Below are 20118 nucleotides of genomic sequence, written 5' to 3' on the forward strand. Positions count from 1 at the left end.
CTTAGCCCAAATTGAAAAGGTGGGCTTACAAAATCAGGCCGGTTGAAGCCCTTCAACGGCAATTAAATAGCCCAGTCCCCAGATCAAAGAAAGAATTCCTTTGATTTGGCCTTGATCAATTCAAGGATCATTGTTTATAATAATGTGTTTCTCTTGATCTGAATACAGATTATATTGATTTCTGTTCACACGAAAATTAGGGACAAAAACGAAAATACACGAAAGAGTGTGGTAATAGAGCAACTATAATAGAATATTGAGGAGTATAATTAAATATTACAAAATCAAAACGGCACAACGTATTACTGTTAACCGCTCGCCGATCCTCTACCAACTCGAACGGTATCGTTTGATGGCATCAGATCAGACTCGATCATGACAGATAAGCCACCGCCTCCGAAGCCAGCGACTCCGCTCGACTGGGAGGTATTGATTGACGATTTCCAGCACGGCGGCGCACGTCTCCACCGATGGACGTCACACCATCCGATCCCATCCCTCCTAGACCTTGCCTTCTCCAATCTCCTCAAGAAGGACTTCTCCTTCAAGCTCCCGCTCCTTCTCTTCCTCGAAGAGTTCTCCTTCATTCTCTTCACTCCAGATCACGAGTCTTCCCTGGACCGCCTCCTCGACGTTCTCCGCTCCGTCGTCCAGTCCCCGCCGGACGTTGGCAACTTCACCTATGCCTTCAAAGAGCAGATGCTGGTTTCTACTACTTCGATTTTCATTTCTATCGACGCGCTCTATCAGTTCCCGCCGCGGTATGTTGAGAGTTTGGTGGAGTTGTTGTTGTCTGTAGTTAATCGTCCCAGCTATGGACCGGACCGCCAAACTCGGGCGATGGGATGCGAGTGCTTGCGCGAGTTGGAGAAGTGTTACCCTTGCTTGCTTTCGGAGGTAGGCAGTCATTTGTGGAGCATGTGTCAAAACGAGAGAACTCACGCTTCTCAGTGTTATCTATTGTTATTTAGTACGGTTGTTTATAATATTGTAGATCAGAGATTGGGTGTCTCGATTTTGAATACTTCCGTCCCTTTGGTTCCCTTTAATGTGCCGCAGTGGTTTTTGGGTTCTAGTACAGAGGTTTCGAGTTCAGGGTTGAATTATAAAGAGTTGAGGAGGGCGATGTCCTTTTTGTTGGAATCGCCGCAGGTGTTGACGCCCTGTGGGGTGATGGAGTTCATGGGGATGATAGTGCCTTTGGCCATAACTTTGGAATTGCAGGTGTCAATGTTGAGGGTTCAGTTCTTTGGTATGATATATTCATTTGATCCATTACTGTGTCATGTTGTGTTGATGATGTATTCACAGTTGTTTGAGACCCTCGACGGGCAAGAAGGAGAGGTTATGCGGAGACTTGTATTGATTTCAAGGGATACACAGTTACATTTGGTATTTCGCTTGCTTTCCCTTCATTGGCTGTTGGGTTTGTTGAATAGGTTGATGTTGGGGAGAGAGGTAGGGAAGAATAACTTGGTTGCTGAAACGGGTTTGAAATGTTATCCACTTGTGTTTGACCCGCTGGCGCTGAAAGCTTTGAAGCTTGACTTACTTGCATTTTGTTCCTTGTTTCTTGATGGTTCGAAGTCTGAAAGTGGCAATGGTGATGATGTGGTTGCTGGGAAATCTATTGTGGAACTGTTTGAAGATGGCCTTCTCTCTGTTTCAGCTTTCAAATGGTTGCCTTCATGGAGCACGGAAACTGCAGTGGCATTCCGTACTTTCCATAAGTTTTTGATAGGCTCATCATCTCATTCAGACACTGATCCTTCCACCACTAGAGCTCTGATGGAGTCCACTATCTTCCGTGCCTCGCAGGTACTTCTTGTTTGTTTTGGATTCTGAAAAGTTTTCTCCAAATGACTTCTATATACATGGGGAATATAGTGATACAAAGATTATGTTGAACATTTTTCCTTATAAATTTGGATGGTAAGAAATAGATACCCGGTTATATTCTATTCTGAAAGTAGAGTAATTTGCATACATTGGCAACCCCTTCTGTGCTATTGTAGACACCTACAGTATCCTTGTTTAGATTAGTTGAATTCAAAAAGAAATCTTGCGCATAAATATTGGCACCTTACAACAACTTCACCAAATCATTGCATCAAGGTATGTCATTCAGCAATACTGCTCTAACATGGGTTTTCAATTTTCAACTCCACCCAACACTGCTGCAAAACTTGATAACTATTCATTGAATGATCAGATACGATATTTCTCTGCGATTGAACCAGCTCCATGCTGAAAAACTGTATACTGGTATGTTGTGGAGGACTTTTCAAATAGGAGCTGAAGTCATTGGTCAATTTATGGCATTACCTGTTCCCATCCTTTATTGCTTAGGTGTGAGAAAACTCTTGTCAAAATCTTTTGCTACTGCAAAATATCTAAAGAATGTTAATAGGGGGAACAATGGTTGCTTCCTTTATTCATCAGTACAAGTTCTGTTGCATCAAAAAATTCATTTTTCGCCCATCTCACAAGTATCTTTATATTAGGTCTATGAACTATGCAATCATCTTCCTTAGTCCCTCCAACGTATGTTTTCTCTGTCTTGAAGCTGTATGTTCAGTTCTTTCCATGCGATCCATGTTCTCCAACTCTCATTAAGGGACTATCTATTGTCATCTTGTCCTATATACTTTCCATCATGAAATAAGCACCTGTTTCTACTTTCTCCTTTTATCAGACAATTACCTCTCTTTCCTTATATGATGGGAAAAAAGTGAACGAAATACTTGAAACTTTACTACATTTTAACTCTTTTTCTGGGGTGGTCTGTGGTGCGCAATTTAAGACTAGTACGAAAGTGCTTAAATACAAAACTTTAGTGCTGAAAATGTGTGAGGTAACACTTTGATCTCTGATAATGTTTTGTGGTGTTCAGGGGATGCTGGTGGATCTGACATTGGAGTTTCGAAGACTGGTACCTGTGGTAGTTGCCTTCATTGATCGCTTGCTATGCTGCCAAAAACATCTGTGGTTGGGAGAGCGTCTGCTACAGATAATTGGTGCGCATATGCTCCCAAAAGTTAGAATAGACTATAAGTTAGTTTCGTACTTCCCAATATTTGATAGAATTGCCGAAAATGATACAATTCCTCCGCGTGGATTATTGGAGCTGCTTACCAAGTTGATGGCTTTTCTTGTTGAGAAACATGGTCCAGATACTGGACTTAGATCTTGGTCTCAGGGGAGTAGGGTTCTTGGCATCTGCAGAACCATGCTGATGCACCACCATAACTCTAGATTGTTTGTTGGTTTATCTCGCCTCCTTGCTTTCAGTTGCCTATACTTCCCTGATTTGGAGGTCCGTGATAATGCCAGGTATGAGATAAGTATACTCCATTTTTTTGTGGTATTTATCAAATCGTTTAGGTGTAGTTTTTATGCAAATTGATAGCAGATTTAGGCTTTTATACGCTCACTCTCTTCATATACACTGGATAAAACTTATCTATATTATGAGCCATGCTTCTGTGCTATTGATTCTGTCATTAATTGTTGCATTTGTAGGATATACTTGCGAATGTTGATATGTGTTCCTGGATTAAAGCTAAGAGGCATATTGAATCTAGGGGAGCAACTCCTTGGCATTGCCCCATCTACTCATTCCAGTTCATTCTTCAATCTTCAGTCTCCTCGACATTATAACAATCTCAAGAAATCTAGGAACATCTCATCCTATGTTCATCTTGAGCGGGTAATACCACTCCTTGTCAAACAATCTTGGTCTTTATCTTTATCACCTTTGGGTAATGGGAGTGACAAATCTAATTATCCAGAGAGTATAAGAGATGCTGAACCCCAACTTTGTCAAGAGGAACTTGATGATGGTGCTAATTTTCAGACAATGTTAGATACTAAAAGAATTGATTCGCCACAGGAACCCTTGCGTGTAATGGATTCCAAAAACTGTGAGATCTTAGCGACATTAAGAAGGCACTTTACATGTATTCCTGACTTTAGACATATGCCAGGGCTTAAGGTTAGAATACCTTCCAGATTGAGATTTGAATCTGTGCCTTTTAATCGACTATGGGGAGGTGATGCTCATACGAGTACATTGGATGGAATTGACACCCTTCCTGCCATATATGCAACTGTGCTCAAATTTTCATCCTCGGCACCATATGGGTCCATTCCTTCATATCGTATTCCTTTTCTTTTAGGTGAACCTCCAAGAAAAGATTACTTTTCTGGCCAGACAGGTTCCCTGGACATTGTTCCCGTAGAAAATGGCTTAGAAGAAGAGGAAAGCTTCAGAGCCCATGTATCTATTGATATGGAACCACGAGAACCAATGCCTGGTTTACTTGATGTTTTCATTGAAGCCAATACAGAAAATGGTCAGATCATCCATGGTCAGCTGCAGAGTATCACAGTAGGCATAGAGGATATGTTTCTCAAAGCCATTGTCCCATCTGATGTCCCCCATGATGCAATACCTGTTTACTATTCAGACTTGTTTGGTGCACTGTGGGAGGCATGTAGTGCTCCTTCCACTACAGGTCGGGAGACATTTCCGCTAAAAGGAGGCAAGGCGGTAGCAGCAATCAGTGGGACCCAATCTGTTAAGTTGCTCGAGGTCCATGCGGACTCCGTGATCAGGGCTACTGAGCGCTATTTGGCACCCTTTGTCGTTAGTGTGATTGGTGAACAGCTTGTTAATATGGTAAAGGATGGGGACGTCATTACAGACGTAATTTGGAAAGAGGTGACAATGGACTCTCTTCTTGATAGTACTGCGTCAGTTGTTGGCATTAATAGAGGCCCACTTCATCTTACTTACATCGATGATGAGGATGAGAGAGACAGTCAGGTCAATTTTGGTAATAAAAACATGGGTTCCTTTCTTGTTTTGATATTTCTTCCACCTAGATTTCATCTTCTTTTCCAGATGGAAGTAGGTGATACTTCAACTTTAGTACGCATTAGAACTGATCACTGGCCGTGCTTAGCTTACATTGACGACTATCTGGAAGCTTTGTTTTTGGCATAGAATCAGTTGTTTTTTTTTTTGTCCCTGTACTTCTAGTTAGAGGTTGTATCCTCGACTAAATTCTGCTTTTCCTGCTGCTCATGCCATTGTTGTTTTGTTGGCAGCATATTCTTTCCCCATTTTGTTTCTTGGGGAGGCAGGGTAATTTTTTTATTCGCCCACAATAAACCCTTCTGTATATACCTTAGCAGTGAGTTCATTCTTCTTGTATTTGATCGTGTAACAGAAAGTAAATGCCTTCTTTTTGGCCATTTTGCGATTGATAAGGAGCAAAGCAAGGTCTTGTTTTTTCATTCTATTTTCCTTTCTTTGTGACTTGACAAGGTCATTTGGATCATCTTGATTCATAATGAGATTGTGTTGGAAACGATTGTTAAAATGTTGGTTCTGGACTTTTTAAGCACCTTACATTTTAGCTTTGCAGCTATTAGTTTGCTTACATATATATTGCTGTATATACCAAAGGTTTCTTTTGCAGTTGATTGGACTGTTGGACATCTTATGTATATTACTAGGGTTTGTCCTTGATGTTCAATGTAGAATGTACCTGTCAAGTGTCAACCCGTTCCTTGTTATGATTTTCCTAATGATCGTTTGCCACAAACTTCCCTGATCACTAATGATTTGTGCAGATTATTTTTCCCCAAGTGTTCACTTTGTTTTACGTTTGCACTTGTGGGTTAGGATATATAGCATGGGGCTATTGTCATATTTTTGAAGATCATGATATGTGTATCTTGATTATGGTTATACAATGCTGTCGATGGTTTCCCATGGTAAGAAAATTGTTTGAGCACAATAAATTTAATTTGAAAGAGATCTTAGATTTTCACAACCAGAACAACAATCAGTCTGATAGAACTTTGAGGGTTTTCTTTTGGTTAAAATGGGAGGGAGAGGATTCGATCTCTAATCATTGGATGATAAACACTATCCTTACCACTCCAATTAGTGACCTTCGATGTATAACTCCGAGAGCGAGGATTTCAGTCTGGTTCAATTTTTTTATAATAAAACGAAGATTTTCAGTTTGGAATCAAATTTTCACTATAAATCATGAATAAACGACATAGCTATGCCATCACATCTAGATCGCTGATACTTAATCCAGAAGTATCCAGAAAGAAAGGGGAATTTTTACTAAAAGTGAACTGATCTAATGATTAAAATGGTTGCTCTGAAAAAAACAACAATGCCAATGGTGGCATCTGATAAATACAAGATAAAATACAACATTCAGAAATATATAAATCAGCACCAAACCAAAATTTTTTAAATGCTGCAAGAACCTTAAACCAAAAAGTCTAAAGAGGAATCAAGCTATCTTCGCTCGTTTGTTCTCCTTGACCCGGAAGGGAACCTCCCAGAGTTGAAAGAACTTCTCACTTGGGCATCTGAATGCTTTTCTTCTATTTGATCAACTGCTGACTTTTGCTTCCGCAACAGCTCCTCAGAGTGCCGACGCCACAAAGCTTCCCTCTCTTTCCTTGGCATCTTGTTATACCTGGGATCAAGTTTCAGGACGCGTTTAGCAGTTGACCATGAATTAAGAACCGTTTTTCCATCTCCAGTCTCTTGGACAGCTGCTTCTGGAGTTATGACTTCGGCTAGTAGAGCTCTAAACTCATGTACACATCGCTGGAAAATTGTCAAGTGAATATTCATGTCAAAAAGAATAATATATGTAAATTGCTTCAAGTAGAAAAATCAATTCCACCAAGACATTGTTATATTCAACTTGGCTTAGCACAAAAAATTTCTTACCCTTCAACATTTTCCTTTCTATGATGAAGAACAGGACAGTTTTTAGAATTACAGCTCATAGGTCTTTTTATCTTTTGGGCATTGCCTTTAATAATTACATAAAGATTTCTATGAAACTCATCTTTAATCTCAAAATCATGATAATGTGCAATGCAAATGGGGAAACAGCACTTGATACAACATGTAACCCATGCCAAATCATGCATAAACAGACCAGCAGGGTGACATAAAACCCTCTACTCCCAAAATTAAATGGCAAAAAACAGTAAATTTGATGCTTCAAGTCAAAAAATTATCCATCATCTTAACTATTCTCAAGATACGTAAAGCTGCTTAAAAGAGGTCAGAAATTACAGACAGCAGCATAAATGAACTTCAACTGATTGCCCAGTGTGTGACCTAAGAATTACTGGCCGTAACTCTGTTGTTTACCCTCAATAATAATAGGGTCACAAATCTATCTCCATTCCCTGCCCCAGTGACAGTGAGATACAATATAATGAAATTGTCTGGCTACAGAAATTTTTTAAGAATTCCAGCATAAAGTTAAATCCAAATCTGCAAGTAGTTTGCCAAATTCAGTAATGAAATACGTAAAATTCTAGTCCGATAAATAAGTTCCCAGAAAAATTAACTATTTCAATGAACTTCATCAAACCAACAAATCTGAAAATCCATCTATTACCCTTTGAGTAGCATGACTAGTATCCAAGGAGGTGATAGGTGCCCATTTCATACTTAAAAAGTGTTTCTAGAGCAATAGGTTAGCATACTAGGCTTCTAATTCCTGCACTGAACACAATTAGAAACTAAAGATGTACTTCCCCAACAAGATTTGATGATATCCACCCACATTTACAGTGTAAAAACATCAAAAACTACGTAACCAGTAGCTGAGTGGCATACAACATGAGAAAGTCGCAGAATTACCTCCAGCAGCATCTTTACATGTTCCCTGAAAAGCTTCTCCATATCAGATGGATCCAATTCAGGGTTGGTTGCACGTCCTTGAGGATCCTTCTCAAGTTTAGGCTTCGATTCGGTCCAAGAGGCCTACCACATATCAATATATATATATATATATATAGTGAGCATATACATCAGTTGCCTATGTAGAACAAAAACTGAACTCCCATTAAAAGAGGGTAAAACAAGAAAAAAAAGAGAAGAAAAGGCCACAGGCCCACAGGCATAAACTGAACTTCCAATAAGGCCTCAATGCTTATAAAATATGTCTCCGAGCATGTGGAAACACTGTGCTTATTATTTACTTCGATATTAAAGTGTAAGAATGGCTATTGTGGTGCTACATCTGTAAACGGACCACAGTTTAGCAATTAGGATGTGGGAGTCAGGGAATAGACAGTGCCAAAATTTTCTAAGTTCAGTATTTCTGAATTGTGCCACAGTGAGGTTAAACTTCAGGGCTACGCTCCTGAGGAGAGAAAAGCTTCTCCCTAGATATTGAAAAATAACTTTCCAGATATTTTTTTGTCTCCTTAACAGGCTTTCAATGATCTTAATCTGCTCAACCATAAACTTTATCTGCAACATTTACTTCCATGAAGAGTCAAATTCACAATCACACCTCACAAATATCAGAAAATCAGAATCTCTTTCTAGTTCAATGATGATGTAATAATCCATAAAATTTTGAAAACAACAGTTCACTAATAAGTAAATAAACCACAGCTTCACATAATAGACTAACAGAAAATTGTCTACAACTGCCATAACCCCCATCATTAGCTCCCCAGCTTCGTCATATTTTAATACCACATTACAGCATGATGCAAAAAGTATTCCATTGATATGTAGGGTGTGCAACTACAATCAGCTACAGATTCTTTTTAAAAGCAAACGAGGCCAAGCAAAGAAACTTGTAGCACATTCAGGGATTCTTGAAATGCAAACCAAGTATTTAGCCATAAGGCCCAGAAACACCAGATAAACAAGCATTTGTGCCATCACAAACTACACAAGAGTTTGGTCCCACAAAACTACATAACAAAAATGAATATCAACTTCCAGATAAAATTAATTCAGACGACTTAACACATAGGGAAAAAAGTACCTGAGGGTCTTTAATTGTTTCCATGAGCAAAGCTTGAAAAGTCGCAACTGCCTCTTTCCTACGAACTTTCAGTCTCACCCTTTCCATTTCATGTTCTTCTCTTTCTTTCCGCTTCCGCAACTCACGCTCCCTTTCTTTCAGTTTCTCCTAGAAATCAGTCAAGACACAGGCAAATACTTCAAAGATTTTAACACAAATCAGCTTCATAAGACTTTATATAGACCCATTTTTCTGGTAACATAATCTACCTACATTTCCAAATGAAACCCATAAAAGCAGTATTCACAAAACCAACCAGTGCTTAAAAACTGAGAGATTTAGGATCTACATCCCAGCAGAGTAATGACAATTGACAAGTGACAACATTAGTCATAGAAAAGAGAAGTCTGATATGCATAAAAAGATTCCATATATCAATGAGATATTAACTATGGTAACACGGCCTCATTAAGGCATAAAACCTTTCCCGCCTTTTAACTGAAACAAATTGTAAAATAAAGTAAAACATAATTAATAGACATGTTCCAGACTCTAGAATCATCGAAGTAAATTTCATCACTAACAGATATGGTGGTAGCATAAATGCTGGGCGATAATGGTAGTAGATATGCTGTCTGAATGGTTATTAGTGTTTGGTTCAACTTTTGCCAGTAACATTTATGCTGTGTAATATTCTATGACAAATTACTTGCAGTGGTATTATGCATTTTAATAATAAACATAATAATTAAATATTTTTTCAAGATTTTTAAGTTAAATAACACACTAAATAATTAAATTGTTAGCTAACTTAATTAATCATATTATAAATTTATTAAAAATATTTAATTTCTACTTTTCTTCTTTCTTTATTAAAAATATTTAATTCGAAGATCCACTAATAGGATTTGGATTCAACTCCTTCCTCGATCAATTTAATAAAGAATCTTAGGTAGTGATCTCTGAAATGCTAATGAAGAAGAAGAACGAGAAGAGGGTTATTGACTTGGACTCGGAATCCATTAAAGACCGAACAAAGAAGCGAGTTCTTGGGACGTTAGGGGTTTTGTGGGTTGATGACGATGAGACTTGGTGCCGATGTTGTGTTCATGTGTTTGGAGTGATAGATGCGGACAGGAGGGCCATTGCCGATGCCTTCGAAGGATGGATGGTGAGGAGAAAGGATGGTCAGGAGACAGGAGCCATTGACAGGGGTGGGGGTAGTTATGGAATTTCATTAATAAGGGAGGGTAGATTGGGAAAGAAAACTGGAATCGTCCCAAAATGGTCCTCAAGAGCACCATTTTAATTTGACAATAAAAATGTCTTGGTTTTTGTGTCATAAAATGGCCGTTTGGTTGGCCACCACCATATGTGCTACTAACTAGCATATATGGTTGCCAAAATGGCTTACCAAACGGGCCCTTAATAGACATTTTCCAGATAAAATGTTCACAATAAAACACAAATTCAATAATCACCAGACAAATAGTGGTAGCTAATTTAATCAGAATCATTGAAAAATTAAGAAAAACTAATGGAGAAACATATACTCTCCGAAGAAAATATCTCATAGGATACACATTCAAAAAAATATGACCAGAAGCCATGAATAAGTTAAAAGTAACATGAGGTACAACTGGTAGGCCAATATAATCTGCCAACAACTTGTGATAACAATTGTAACCACCTTCCAAGCAAAAGAAAGAAATAAGAGCCTTGGCTACGACATGATTAATTGTTAAAATTTACCTGTTCATCCCTTTTCACTTTTGCTTTCTGTTCTGCTTCCTCTTCTTCTGCTTTTAGTTCGGAAATATACTCATTGAATAAAACCTCCCTATCCTCGTGTTTAACAGATTTATATCTTGGGTCATTCCTCAGGGCATCTTTCACCTACAAATGCACGAACCATGCACCCACATGGTTGGTCTGATATGTGATCATATGTAAGAAAGGTAAAAAATGAAAGCATCACAAACTTCTGGTGCATAACCTTCAAATTATAAAATTTTAACAACACTGTGCATCTAGCTGCAGTAAAGAGTGACACGTCATTACCTCATGACCAAGTACTTCTAAAATATCATCACAATCTTCAGCAGCAACATACATTGTACTACCAAAAAAGAACGGAAAACTTTGCTTATAGCAGTACAAGAAGTCACCTAATGTTCTTATGTTGATCCATTCTTTCGCCAAAGAGCGTCTACCCCAACTTAAAATATCTAATAAACACTTCTTTCTTTCTTCCCTTTTCTTCATTTTTTCTTAAGACACCCCACCAATAACTTCAAGGTCCTGCTTTCTTTGCCCACAGAATTGCAAGTACGACATCATTTCAGAGGTGCACTAACATAACTATAGCTAAGTCTGACAAAAATTACAGTGTTTTGTCTCAAATCACTTTATCCAGTAAATAAAAACAACAAGCAAAATAGCACTTACCCTAGACCATCGAGAATGAACAGTTATATCTCCTTTCTCATGAAGCATTGACTTGAAGCCAGAGGCAGTAACTGCACGAATTGCTTTAGCCTTTTCTTCAGCAGCCCTCTTCAATAAAAGGACTCTGCAATGGAAGTAGCCAAGATCGAGTACAATCAGTTTTTGTCCATCAAACAGTACAAAAAAATGCGAATCAGGATCTTTGCACTAGTTGTCTGCCATGCGGTACTGATGAGCTGACTGATACCTAAGGCATGATTAATTTTATCTTGTCCCAAAGAAAATATAGGATGAACAATCTTTATTATAAAGCTATAATATTATGTTCAAATAATTGAAAACTCCTTAAGGAATCAAGGACATTTATGTGGAAGAGAAAACCAACCTTTGCAGTGCAAAATCTAAAACAGAAATGATAGCAGCCGATGGATTCTGTACAAAATTGAATCTCACATGTGCATGTGATCACAACTTGACTCAGGTTTTACAAAAGGCATCAACTCCCATCTCTTCAGAGAAACAATATGAGCTGATAACAATCAACTCCGCTCATGTAACACATATTTTCCCATGAGCTATTATAAAAATTAAGGATCAAACAGCAAAAAGTTTTAATGTCAGGAAATCACAAAGCAGGAAGGAGGAAGAGAGGATGCAACCTAGTAAAAAGACATTCTCCAAGTAAAGAAGCAGCGGATTGTTAATCCTCTTCTCCTACACCGTATTTGGTCTACATGTATTTGGTGGGCAGCGTGGAAACTTATGCACAACCATGGTCCATGGATGCTCAACAGCTCAATGGAAAAAGAATTAGTAAGTTAGTAGAAGTCATTCATCTTGTCTATGTGCTTCCCAAAAGCCCTAGCTGCCACACCACCTGCCAAGTTTGTAAAGCAGGTGCCCATGGTCTAACTAGAAAATGCAATGACCTGACTGAAATAATCATCACCTACGGTGAATTATGGGTCAAAATGGATTATTTGAAGACTGACATACTGCAAAAAGATCACATATGCATGCTGATTATATTCTCAAGCTATATTCCCCTCTTTTAGGCGGTACCTTTCATTCAACAGATGCTCTCGATCTTTGCGGTCCAAGGCTTCAAACCGTGGATCACTTCCCCTCTTCCTTCTGAATGTTTGATAATCAGTGCTCTGATCAATCTCCTGGAAATAAAAATCTGGTCAAAATAAAACCCGAAGAACACGGTTTCAAAGCTAAAAGAATTTGACATATATGGCACTCCGTATCAAACAATCTGAGACCTCTGATGATTCTTCCAACAACTGCTTGAAACCTTCAATTGCAGCCTTCTGAGCTGCTCGCTTCTCCTTTCTTTCCTCTTCTGCACGTGTCTTCACATAGTGCTCAAATATAGACCTCCTAGCAGCTTGACTTGGAATAGCCTGAGACATGACAAACAACAGCTTAGGAATTGAGTAAATATAGTTCTCCTTAATACAAGAAAATTGGAATGCAAAACAAAAAAAGGGGAATCAAGAAGTTCTGGCCCATAATTTCATACAAAAATTCAGAACCTTCTAGGCTTGACAAACCTTAAAACGTGGATCAAAGACAATCTTTGGCAGTTCCTTCTCCCATTTTGAGAACGGTGCTACTCTTCGCTCCTTTAGCATCTCCTGTATACATTACATTAGCATGAAAACAAACAAAAGCCTTAGTATCCTCACACCCCTAAAAATGCAGATTGCCAGCAAAATTCAATGTTCAAGCTGAACCATTCAAAAACGAGCATTGTAGATATGTGCCAATAGAAAATTTATACCAGGGTCATTATAATATTTCTCAAGTCCCTTCTTTTTCCTACTCAAAAAAAAAAAAAAAAAAAACTCTCAAGTCTCTGATAATTGAGGAGATACCAAGATAATTTCCTCCTTTTTCTCTGCTTCTTTCCTCTTTATATACATAGATCATTCATCATCACGCCCCTCAGTATTCATAAATTAATGAAAAGGATAGAGTGATAGACCATGCATTCTTAACATGCAGTTTGGTATTGAATAATTTTCAATAACAAGAATTTTCTGATTCATCTTTTCTTTAAAGGACTGATTCATCATTTCTGAGACTGAAGCAAACAAGTTTGTCCAAGTTTATCAATTTCTATTGAACAAACAGACACAAATACCTTGAATTGGATAATGCACTCCTCCTTTGTTGGTCCACTGTCTGTATCCTCTGACTCTGAAGAGGAGTCAGACAAATTACCATCATCGTTAGCTTCTTTGAGCTTATCTTTGCTATTCTCATTTTGCAAGCCCTTAGCTGCACCCTCAATTCCACTTGAGCCATTTAATTCTGATGCTGCAGTTGGAGCTGGAACAGATGGAGCAGCTGAAGTAATAGGAGCTCCATAATCCTGCAACTTCTTTTTTACCAAGTCTAGCGCAGAGGAGGACGAGGATCCCAGTGCTCCTGGGTTCCTGAGAGCTATGGAATCGCGACCACCAGTGCTAACAGCAGGAGCAGTCAAACTGACCGGAGCAGATACCTTATCAGTCGGTACACTAGTATTTGACAATGGCACTGGATGTTCACCTGATACTTCAACATCCTGCTTCTTTCTCAATTCTGCGACCTCAGTTGGGATCTGCCAGCTGCTTAACTGCGCAAGAGAACAAAGAAATCAAGAAACATTCCATTAATGTACATATATGTGGCTCAGTGGTAGGCCACAGTTTCAATTCCCTCTCCATATTTGTCCCCGACCCTGCCCATTGCAGGAGCTTTATGCATGGGAGTTGTTTACCTTTTTTTTAACCATATATAGTTGTAGTAACTTCAGAAATTTATTTTCTGTACTCATATATGTTTAAATGCAAAGAGCCAAAAGAGTAAAAGTATGACCATATGAATAAACAACATTATTCCATTGGTAAAATACTAACAGGAACACAGGTGCAAAGTGCAAACCCATGCACAAAAACCACTTTTCCAAACAAAAAGTCTATGAAGTCAATAACATCTCTAGCTTCTTTCCGAATAAGTGAGAAACCAACCAAGAAAAACATATTATCAAGCCATCTATTTCTAGCGACCATCATAAGTAACTAGTTCTTCCACTCAAATTTCCTTATTTTCCTTCTTTGTCACGATACACCTAAAAAATTATGAGGGATGAAATCATGAAAGCAATGACCATCTTCCAATCTACATAAAAAGTGGATTTCGCGAGGAAGTTTAGAACTGCCTAATGAGAGATGAGAAGTGACATGTTGAATATAGATTACATGAGAAATTCTAAAGATCAGAAGTAGGAGAGATTCACAAGTCTTTTGACTTGAATAATAACGGAGGTGGATGTGATTAAAGAGGATAGGCATAAGTTGAACTATGCCAAAGGCCCAAAGAAAGGGCTTTTTATATTTGATCAATAAGACCCAATCATCCATGAAAATATAACAAAACAAGGAGTAATTTTCAACATAAAGTCATTGGAAGACAAGAGTAGGCAGACAAAGCTGATCATGATCAAGTGCCTTGTGTTAGCCCCTACTGAAGAAGCACGTTGCCATGGAAAAGAACATGCTAGAAAAGTTTCAACATAAATAGTCTTCAAAAAACTTTCGTGAACAGATTCTTCCACTGCAAAAACTTGAAGAACTCTGTATGAAACATCATCTATTCCAGAATCATAAGTTGATCAGAAGGTCAATCTTTTTAACTTTATATGCATATATACACATCCACACACATACGTGTCACTTTGAAAAGCTGCCTCACGGGTGAGGGGGACACTTAACCTCGTGAGTCCCAACATGTGCAACATTTCATTTAATATTTTAGGTGGGAAGTGAGTTTCAAACCCAAGGACTGGCACTTGCCAAGGCTGCAATGACATATTGAAACACTATTTATCCCAAGTACTTAAGCGAAGGTGAATCTTTTTCTGCATTTTAGTTAGATCAGACAATTGCAGGAGATGGCATGAAAATAATGGGAGTTCCATGTCTTATAGTAATGGTCAACAGAATTTGAATTATGGACTTCGAGGGGTATATACAGGTATCCTCCCACTGTTCTTTGGCCAGAGTGGAGGGAAAAGAATAGGGGATTGTTTGGCAGGAAGGAGTTTCTGATATATTTTCCTTGGGTTTACTCAGGCACAACTGGGATACTTGGAAGATTTTCTCGATCAAGTAGATTTTCTCGATAGTAAATAATTTTTGCACTGGCTTGGAATCTCTTGTTTCTTTTGCCAAAAAAAAAAAAAAAGAATCTTTTGAAGTTCCATGCCAAGTTATATAGATCAGTCATCTACCAGATCAAATTCAAGTTATTCCATACAATACCTTAGTTTTGCTATTGTAATAATATTTCTTTCCATCGTTTGTTGAAACCAATGCCCAATCAGTACCAGCCAAGTGCTCCCTGCACATCAAAACCATGACATATTTTAGTAAGCAAACATTTAACTCATTACTTCAAGATAGAAAGAACTTCTGCAACACCTCTTAGCGGTCAAGTAATGGTGAGATTATGATGACAGCAGGAATGAATGATAACAACGATAATAACAACAAGAGAGAGAGAAGGAACACAATGATAGGTTTTCATTTTCTCTATCACAGGAGAAAGGGAACAAGATTAATGTTATTCCTTTAACCATTTCTTTAGAGGGTTTGGATAAAAATAAACAAGATAGCCTCAACTAGAATAAGGTGTAAGAGTCATCCTGGATAGTTGGCATAAGAACTGGTAACTTTGATATTTGTCCAAAGTGGAAGAAAAAGGAAAAGGAAAGAGCAACACACAGACACACAACAATAGAACCTTCAAGGCTTCAACAGCACATGCAACTATGTAAATAAACTCAAACAATAACAAATAGACCGCATGACTCACAAACAGATAAAAGGAAATTGTGACTTTGACTATATATATATAGGAATTCTCCTATGCGGGTGTAAAATGCGGACAACTTTTTAAGGGTGTGGATAAGTGAAAAAAGAAGTGGGAACCACATGTTCCAAATCAACAATGACAGAGTGATCTGCATTTTACACCCGCATAGGAGAATTCCTGTGTGTATATATATAAAACACAAGAAAGAAAGCAAAAAACTTACATTGAAACTGGAGTTGGCTGCACAGATACCTTGTCAGACTGCACCAGACATAAAAGAAAATCACAAGTTAAACACAAGTGTTTGCACCAAAGAAAGATAACAAAAAGTCAGACACCATTTGCATGGCAACACTATCAAAAGGCTCTATATGGCTTAAAGTTTACAAGCATGGGTAACGGAATCTTTCACAGTGAAACTGCAAAGTCAATGACAAGCAACACAAACTGACAGAAAAAAAAGGAAATCATAATGGAATAACATGTTAACATGCATCAAAATGCTCTATATGGCTTAAAGTTTACAAGCATGGGTAACATAATCTTTCACAGTGAAACTGCAAAGTCAATGACAAGCAACACTCATAATGAAATAACATGTTAACGATGCGTACCGCCCCCTTAAAGCCAGGAGGCTTCTCATAAGTCGATTGTCCTGTTACAGCATTATAGTAGTAAATAACTCCTGTATCAGTTTTGTGGGAAGTCCAGGGCTCTGCTTGTTCACTTACAACAACTCTTTCCATGATGCCAGCATCATGGACAAGTTTCCTGTTATCTGGAAAAAAAGTAATATTTCTGAAGAACAAATCAAATCCACAAAGTATCAATGAATAATAAACAGCCCTTACATTGTTAGTTGATCAGTAATCTAGCATGAAACCCTGAGCGTACCAATTCCTGGAGGTAATTCTGTCTGCATCTGCATCCCTGATGGCCCTGCAAATTGATTTCCAGGAGCAGCAGCAGCAGCGGTAATTGAACCAGCAATCGCTAAAGAAGAGACACCAGGCGGCTGGGAATCAGATGATGGAACCAAAGGAAGAGGCATGACATGCATCGGTGAAGGGAAGGATCCAGGATAACCAGCAGGATGCGGAAGAAACGGTGGCCTATGAAAGCCACCCATCTGAGGAGGATATGACCAGTGTGCCTGAGGGGAAACACCCATAGCAGGTAAAGATGGATAGGCAGGATATATAGGCTGCTGCACAGCTGAATTAGATGGGTCAGGAGCCATTGACATATTGTGCCTCAAAACAGAAGAGGAATCCGAAATTGCAGAAGGAACAGTGACTGGTGTAGAAAAGGCTAATCCAGAGGGGCCAGGTATGCCAGGAGTTCCAAAAGGTCTAGGAGGAACAGGAAAAGATAGTGTAGTTGGTGTCCATAAAGTTGCAGGACCCAAGTTAGGAGTTGTCGATACAGCCACTGTAGAGCTCGAAGAAGCAATAACATTTAATGGTAAGATGGTTGATGTTGATAAGACAGTGCTGTCACGTGCAATCGGCGCCGATGCATCCTGTAACCAACAAAGCGATTCAAAAGCTAACTTATCAAAAAAGATGCATCTTTTTAATGTCCAATATCCAAAAAGGCACAAAGAGAGAGAGAGAGAGAGAATAGAAATGAAGATATAAGTCCATTTTAATTAATATATAAAAGCCTTTAAGTCACTTATCAAAATAAATAAGTAATCAAAATTCAGTCAAACTTAACAATCTGCCAACCACCATACAATACACAACTCTTTTTTCTTTCTTCTGAATGATAACTGTCGATATACAACACTTGGATAGACTTTCATAAAGACTAAGGCCGAGGATTAGCACGCCAATTAGGGATACCTAAAGTAAACCACTAGAAGTTTTATCTAAAGTCTAAAAGTATCAACTGTTATACCATTGCAAGACAGTTTACATAATGGTCACCCCATGAGGAATATACTTATATATGAGGGTACCTAGATCGATCCAACAGTGGACCAACGCCTTCGTATGTTCCAGAATTCTTTGTAAAACTTTAACAAATGAAACATAAATCTCACTCAAGAATTGACCCTCACCGTTATGGATTGGAACTGTGGATTACTGATGAAACCTACACTGGCTTGTGGAAAATTAGATGACAAAGATGGCCCAGAAGAAGAAGTCGAGGCAGAAGATTGGGGATAAATGATTATGGGTGACACCTGCAGATTTGAGTTAAAAACCAATATTAGAGGAGACAGATACCAGCAAGAGATAAGCACCACATGATCCATCAATATTTAAGATATAAACGATATAAAGCGGTACTGACAGAAGAAGATGATGGCTGCTGAGACCCTCCACTGGCACTGTTGCCACTTGGACTCACACTATAAGAGAAAGAAGGTCCTGGAACCACATGACCAGATGGATTAGGAAATTTTACTTGCACCGATTCTTGCATGGAATCACTAGTGGTACCATTGGAACCATTTGATATAAGTGCATTTCCACTAGGAGTAGCAGTAGGCGTCGAAGAACCATTAGAGGGTCCTCCTGGCGGTGGAGTAGACATAGGGACTCGAGAAGTTGAAGACTGCAATTCCTGTGGTAACCAGACAGACAGGGGATGTCATTATTCAATCTACATGAGATAGCGGGATATAAGAATCTAAATGACACAAATTGGAAAGGATAGACTTGGTATAAGAAAATAAAATTATAACTCCCTATTTCTATTCACTATCTTTACAAGACAAACTAAAATCCAAGTGAATACTAACAAACTCCAGGCCAATGAACTCAAATTAGATATCAAAAGTTAAAGCTGCAACACACATACAAAGAAGGCAAAATACAAGTAATCTAGAATGTACAATACTACAATTAACCAAATAACTATTAGAGCGAAAAGATTTGGGCAAGTCTCCATTTCCTACAAGCCTTATGAAGTCATTCCACTCCACTTCTAGTTCAACAATCAATCCAAATTATACAGAGCACCTAGCCACATTATTCAATTACACTAAAAGGCCACTAGCGAAATCAGTTTCATGACATGTCACCCAAATTTGTCCCCATCTCAACAAATCCTCTCATGCCCATTATATAGTGCATTACCAACCTACACCTAGACGATGTGGGATCATGACATAGAGCCTGCAATTTAAAAAGACAAACCTTCTAACGAAAAGACACTCTCCTACATTAGTTGGTTTTGATTGTTGATTCTAAATCAATATTTTTTTAGAAAAGTAATTCGGATTTAAATTTTCTTTCACTTCTATAACCCATCTAGCAACCCAACAAACCAGAACCACAGAGTTCAGTCATAAACTTGCAGTGAAGCAAAGAATGCAACTGATTACTAACTCTAAAAAACGAAAAACATAAAACATACATGTATTCATATCAGGGTATACTGAATAATAAAGAGAATAACGATTCCACATGAAATAGTAGAAACGGGGACGAATTAAAACCCTAGGTCTCCGACGACTAAGCATTATCCGTTAACTCGGAAAACTATACTTTTTTTTCCAAGAAAACAAAGAGGAGGCTAAGAGAATGGCAGAAGATGGTGTACCTGACAGTGATGAGCAATGGAGTTAAACTTCTTCAGTCATCAAGAGGGAGAGAGAATGATTAGCGCGTCTGTGGATTTTGAGAATTCGGAACGAGGACTAGGGACGGATATAAGGGGGGGCAAGCGTGGTGGATCCAAACCCGGACCCGTCATGAAGCCCAATCAATTCATTCCACAAGGCAAACAGCCAAACACAATGGGTGTGGCCCATCTCTTAACTCTTGGGCTACAAAATCTTTTAAATCTAAAAATAAGCCCAAATAATAAGGAAGCCCACATCCATACTTCGTAGGGTTTCAACGGTCTTCAACAAAGAGTCAGACATCAAAATGCAATAACGACGTCGTTTGATAGCCCGTTGAAATTGTAGGGCACGAAGCGCGTTGTCTCCGACCCACGTGTGCTATATTCAGTGAAGAAG

The 20118-nt window shown here is 38.5% G+C and overlaps 2 protein-coding genes across 3 annotated transcripts; one reads left to right on the plus strand and one right to left on the minus strand.

Moving 5' to 3' along the window:
• Window positions 1-195: 195 nt before the first annotated feature.
• On the plus strand, window positions 196-5301 carry LOC120011780. Its single transcript, XM_038862903.1, has 3 exons — window positions 196-1818; window positions 2894-3333; window positions 3523-5301. The coding sequence occupies exons 1-3, from the start codon at window positions 376-378 to the stop codon at window positions 5006-5008; spliced, it is 3369 nt and encodes a 1122-aa protein (XP_038718831.1). The 5' UTR covers window positions 196-375; the 3' UTR covers window positions 5009-5301.
• An 821-nt stretch (window positions 5302-6122) lies between these two features.
• Window positions 6123-19848, minus strand: LOC120013648 (pre-mRNA-processing protein 40C-like). Of its 2 annotated transcripts, XM_038865528.1 has the most exons (17): window positions 19698-19848; window positions 18602-18716; window positions 18444-18520; window positions 18208-18333; window positions 17037-17664; window positions 16757-16920; window positions 16366-16403; window positions 15590-15668; window positions 13426-13902; window positions 12833-12916; window positions 12542-12682; window positions 12336-12442; window positions 11274-11397; window positions 10578-10721; window positions 8847-8993; window positions 7703-7825; window positions 6123-6646 (listed from the first exon to the last, which is right to left on the minus strand). In XM_038865528.1, exons 2-17 carry the CDS (start codon window positions 18684-18686, stop codon window positions 6329-6331), a joined length of 2862 nt encoding a protein of 953 aa, XP_038721456.1. In that variant the 5' UTR covers window positions 18687-18716; window positions 19698-19848; the 3' UTR covers window positions 6123-6328. The 2 variants fall into 2 exon arrangements, with proteins under 2 accessions (XP_038721456.1, XP_038721455.1); XM_038865527.1 differs by having other exon boundaries at window positions 18444-18716.
• Between the last annotated feature and the right edge of the window lie 270 nt (window positions 19849-20118).

Source organism: Tripterygium wilfordii, chromosome 13 (genome assembly GCF_013401445.1).
Source record: "Tripterygium wilfordii isolate XIE 37 chromosome 13, ASM1340144v1, whole genome shotgun sequence".
Classification (NCBI taxonomy): Eukaryota; Viridiplantae; Streptophyta; class Magnoliopsida; order Celastrales; family Celastraceae; genus Tripterygium; species Tripterygium wilfordii.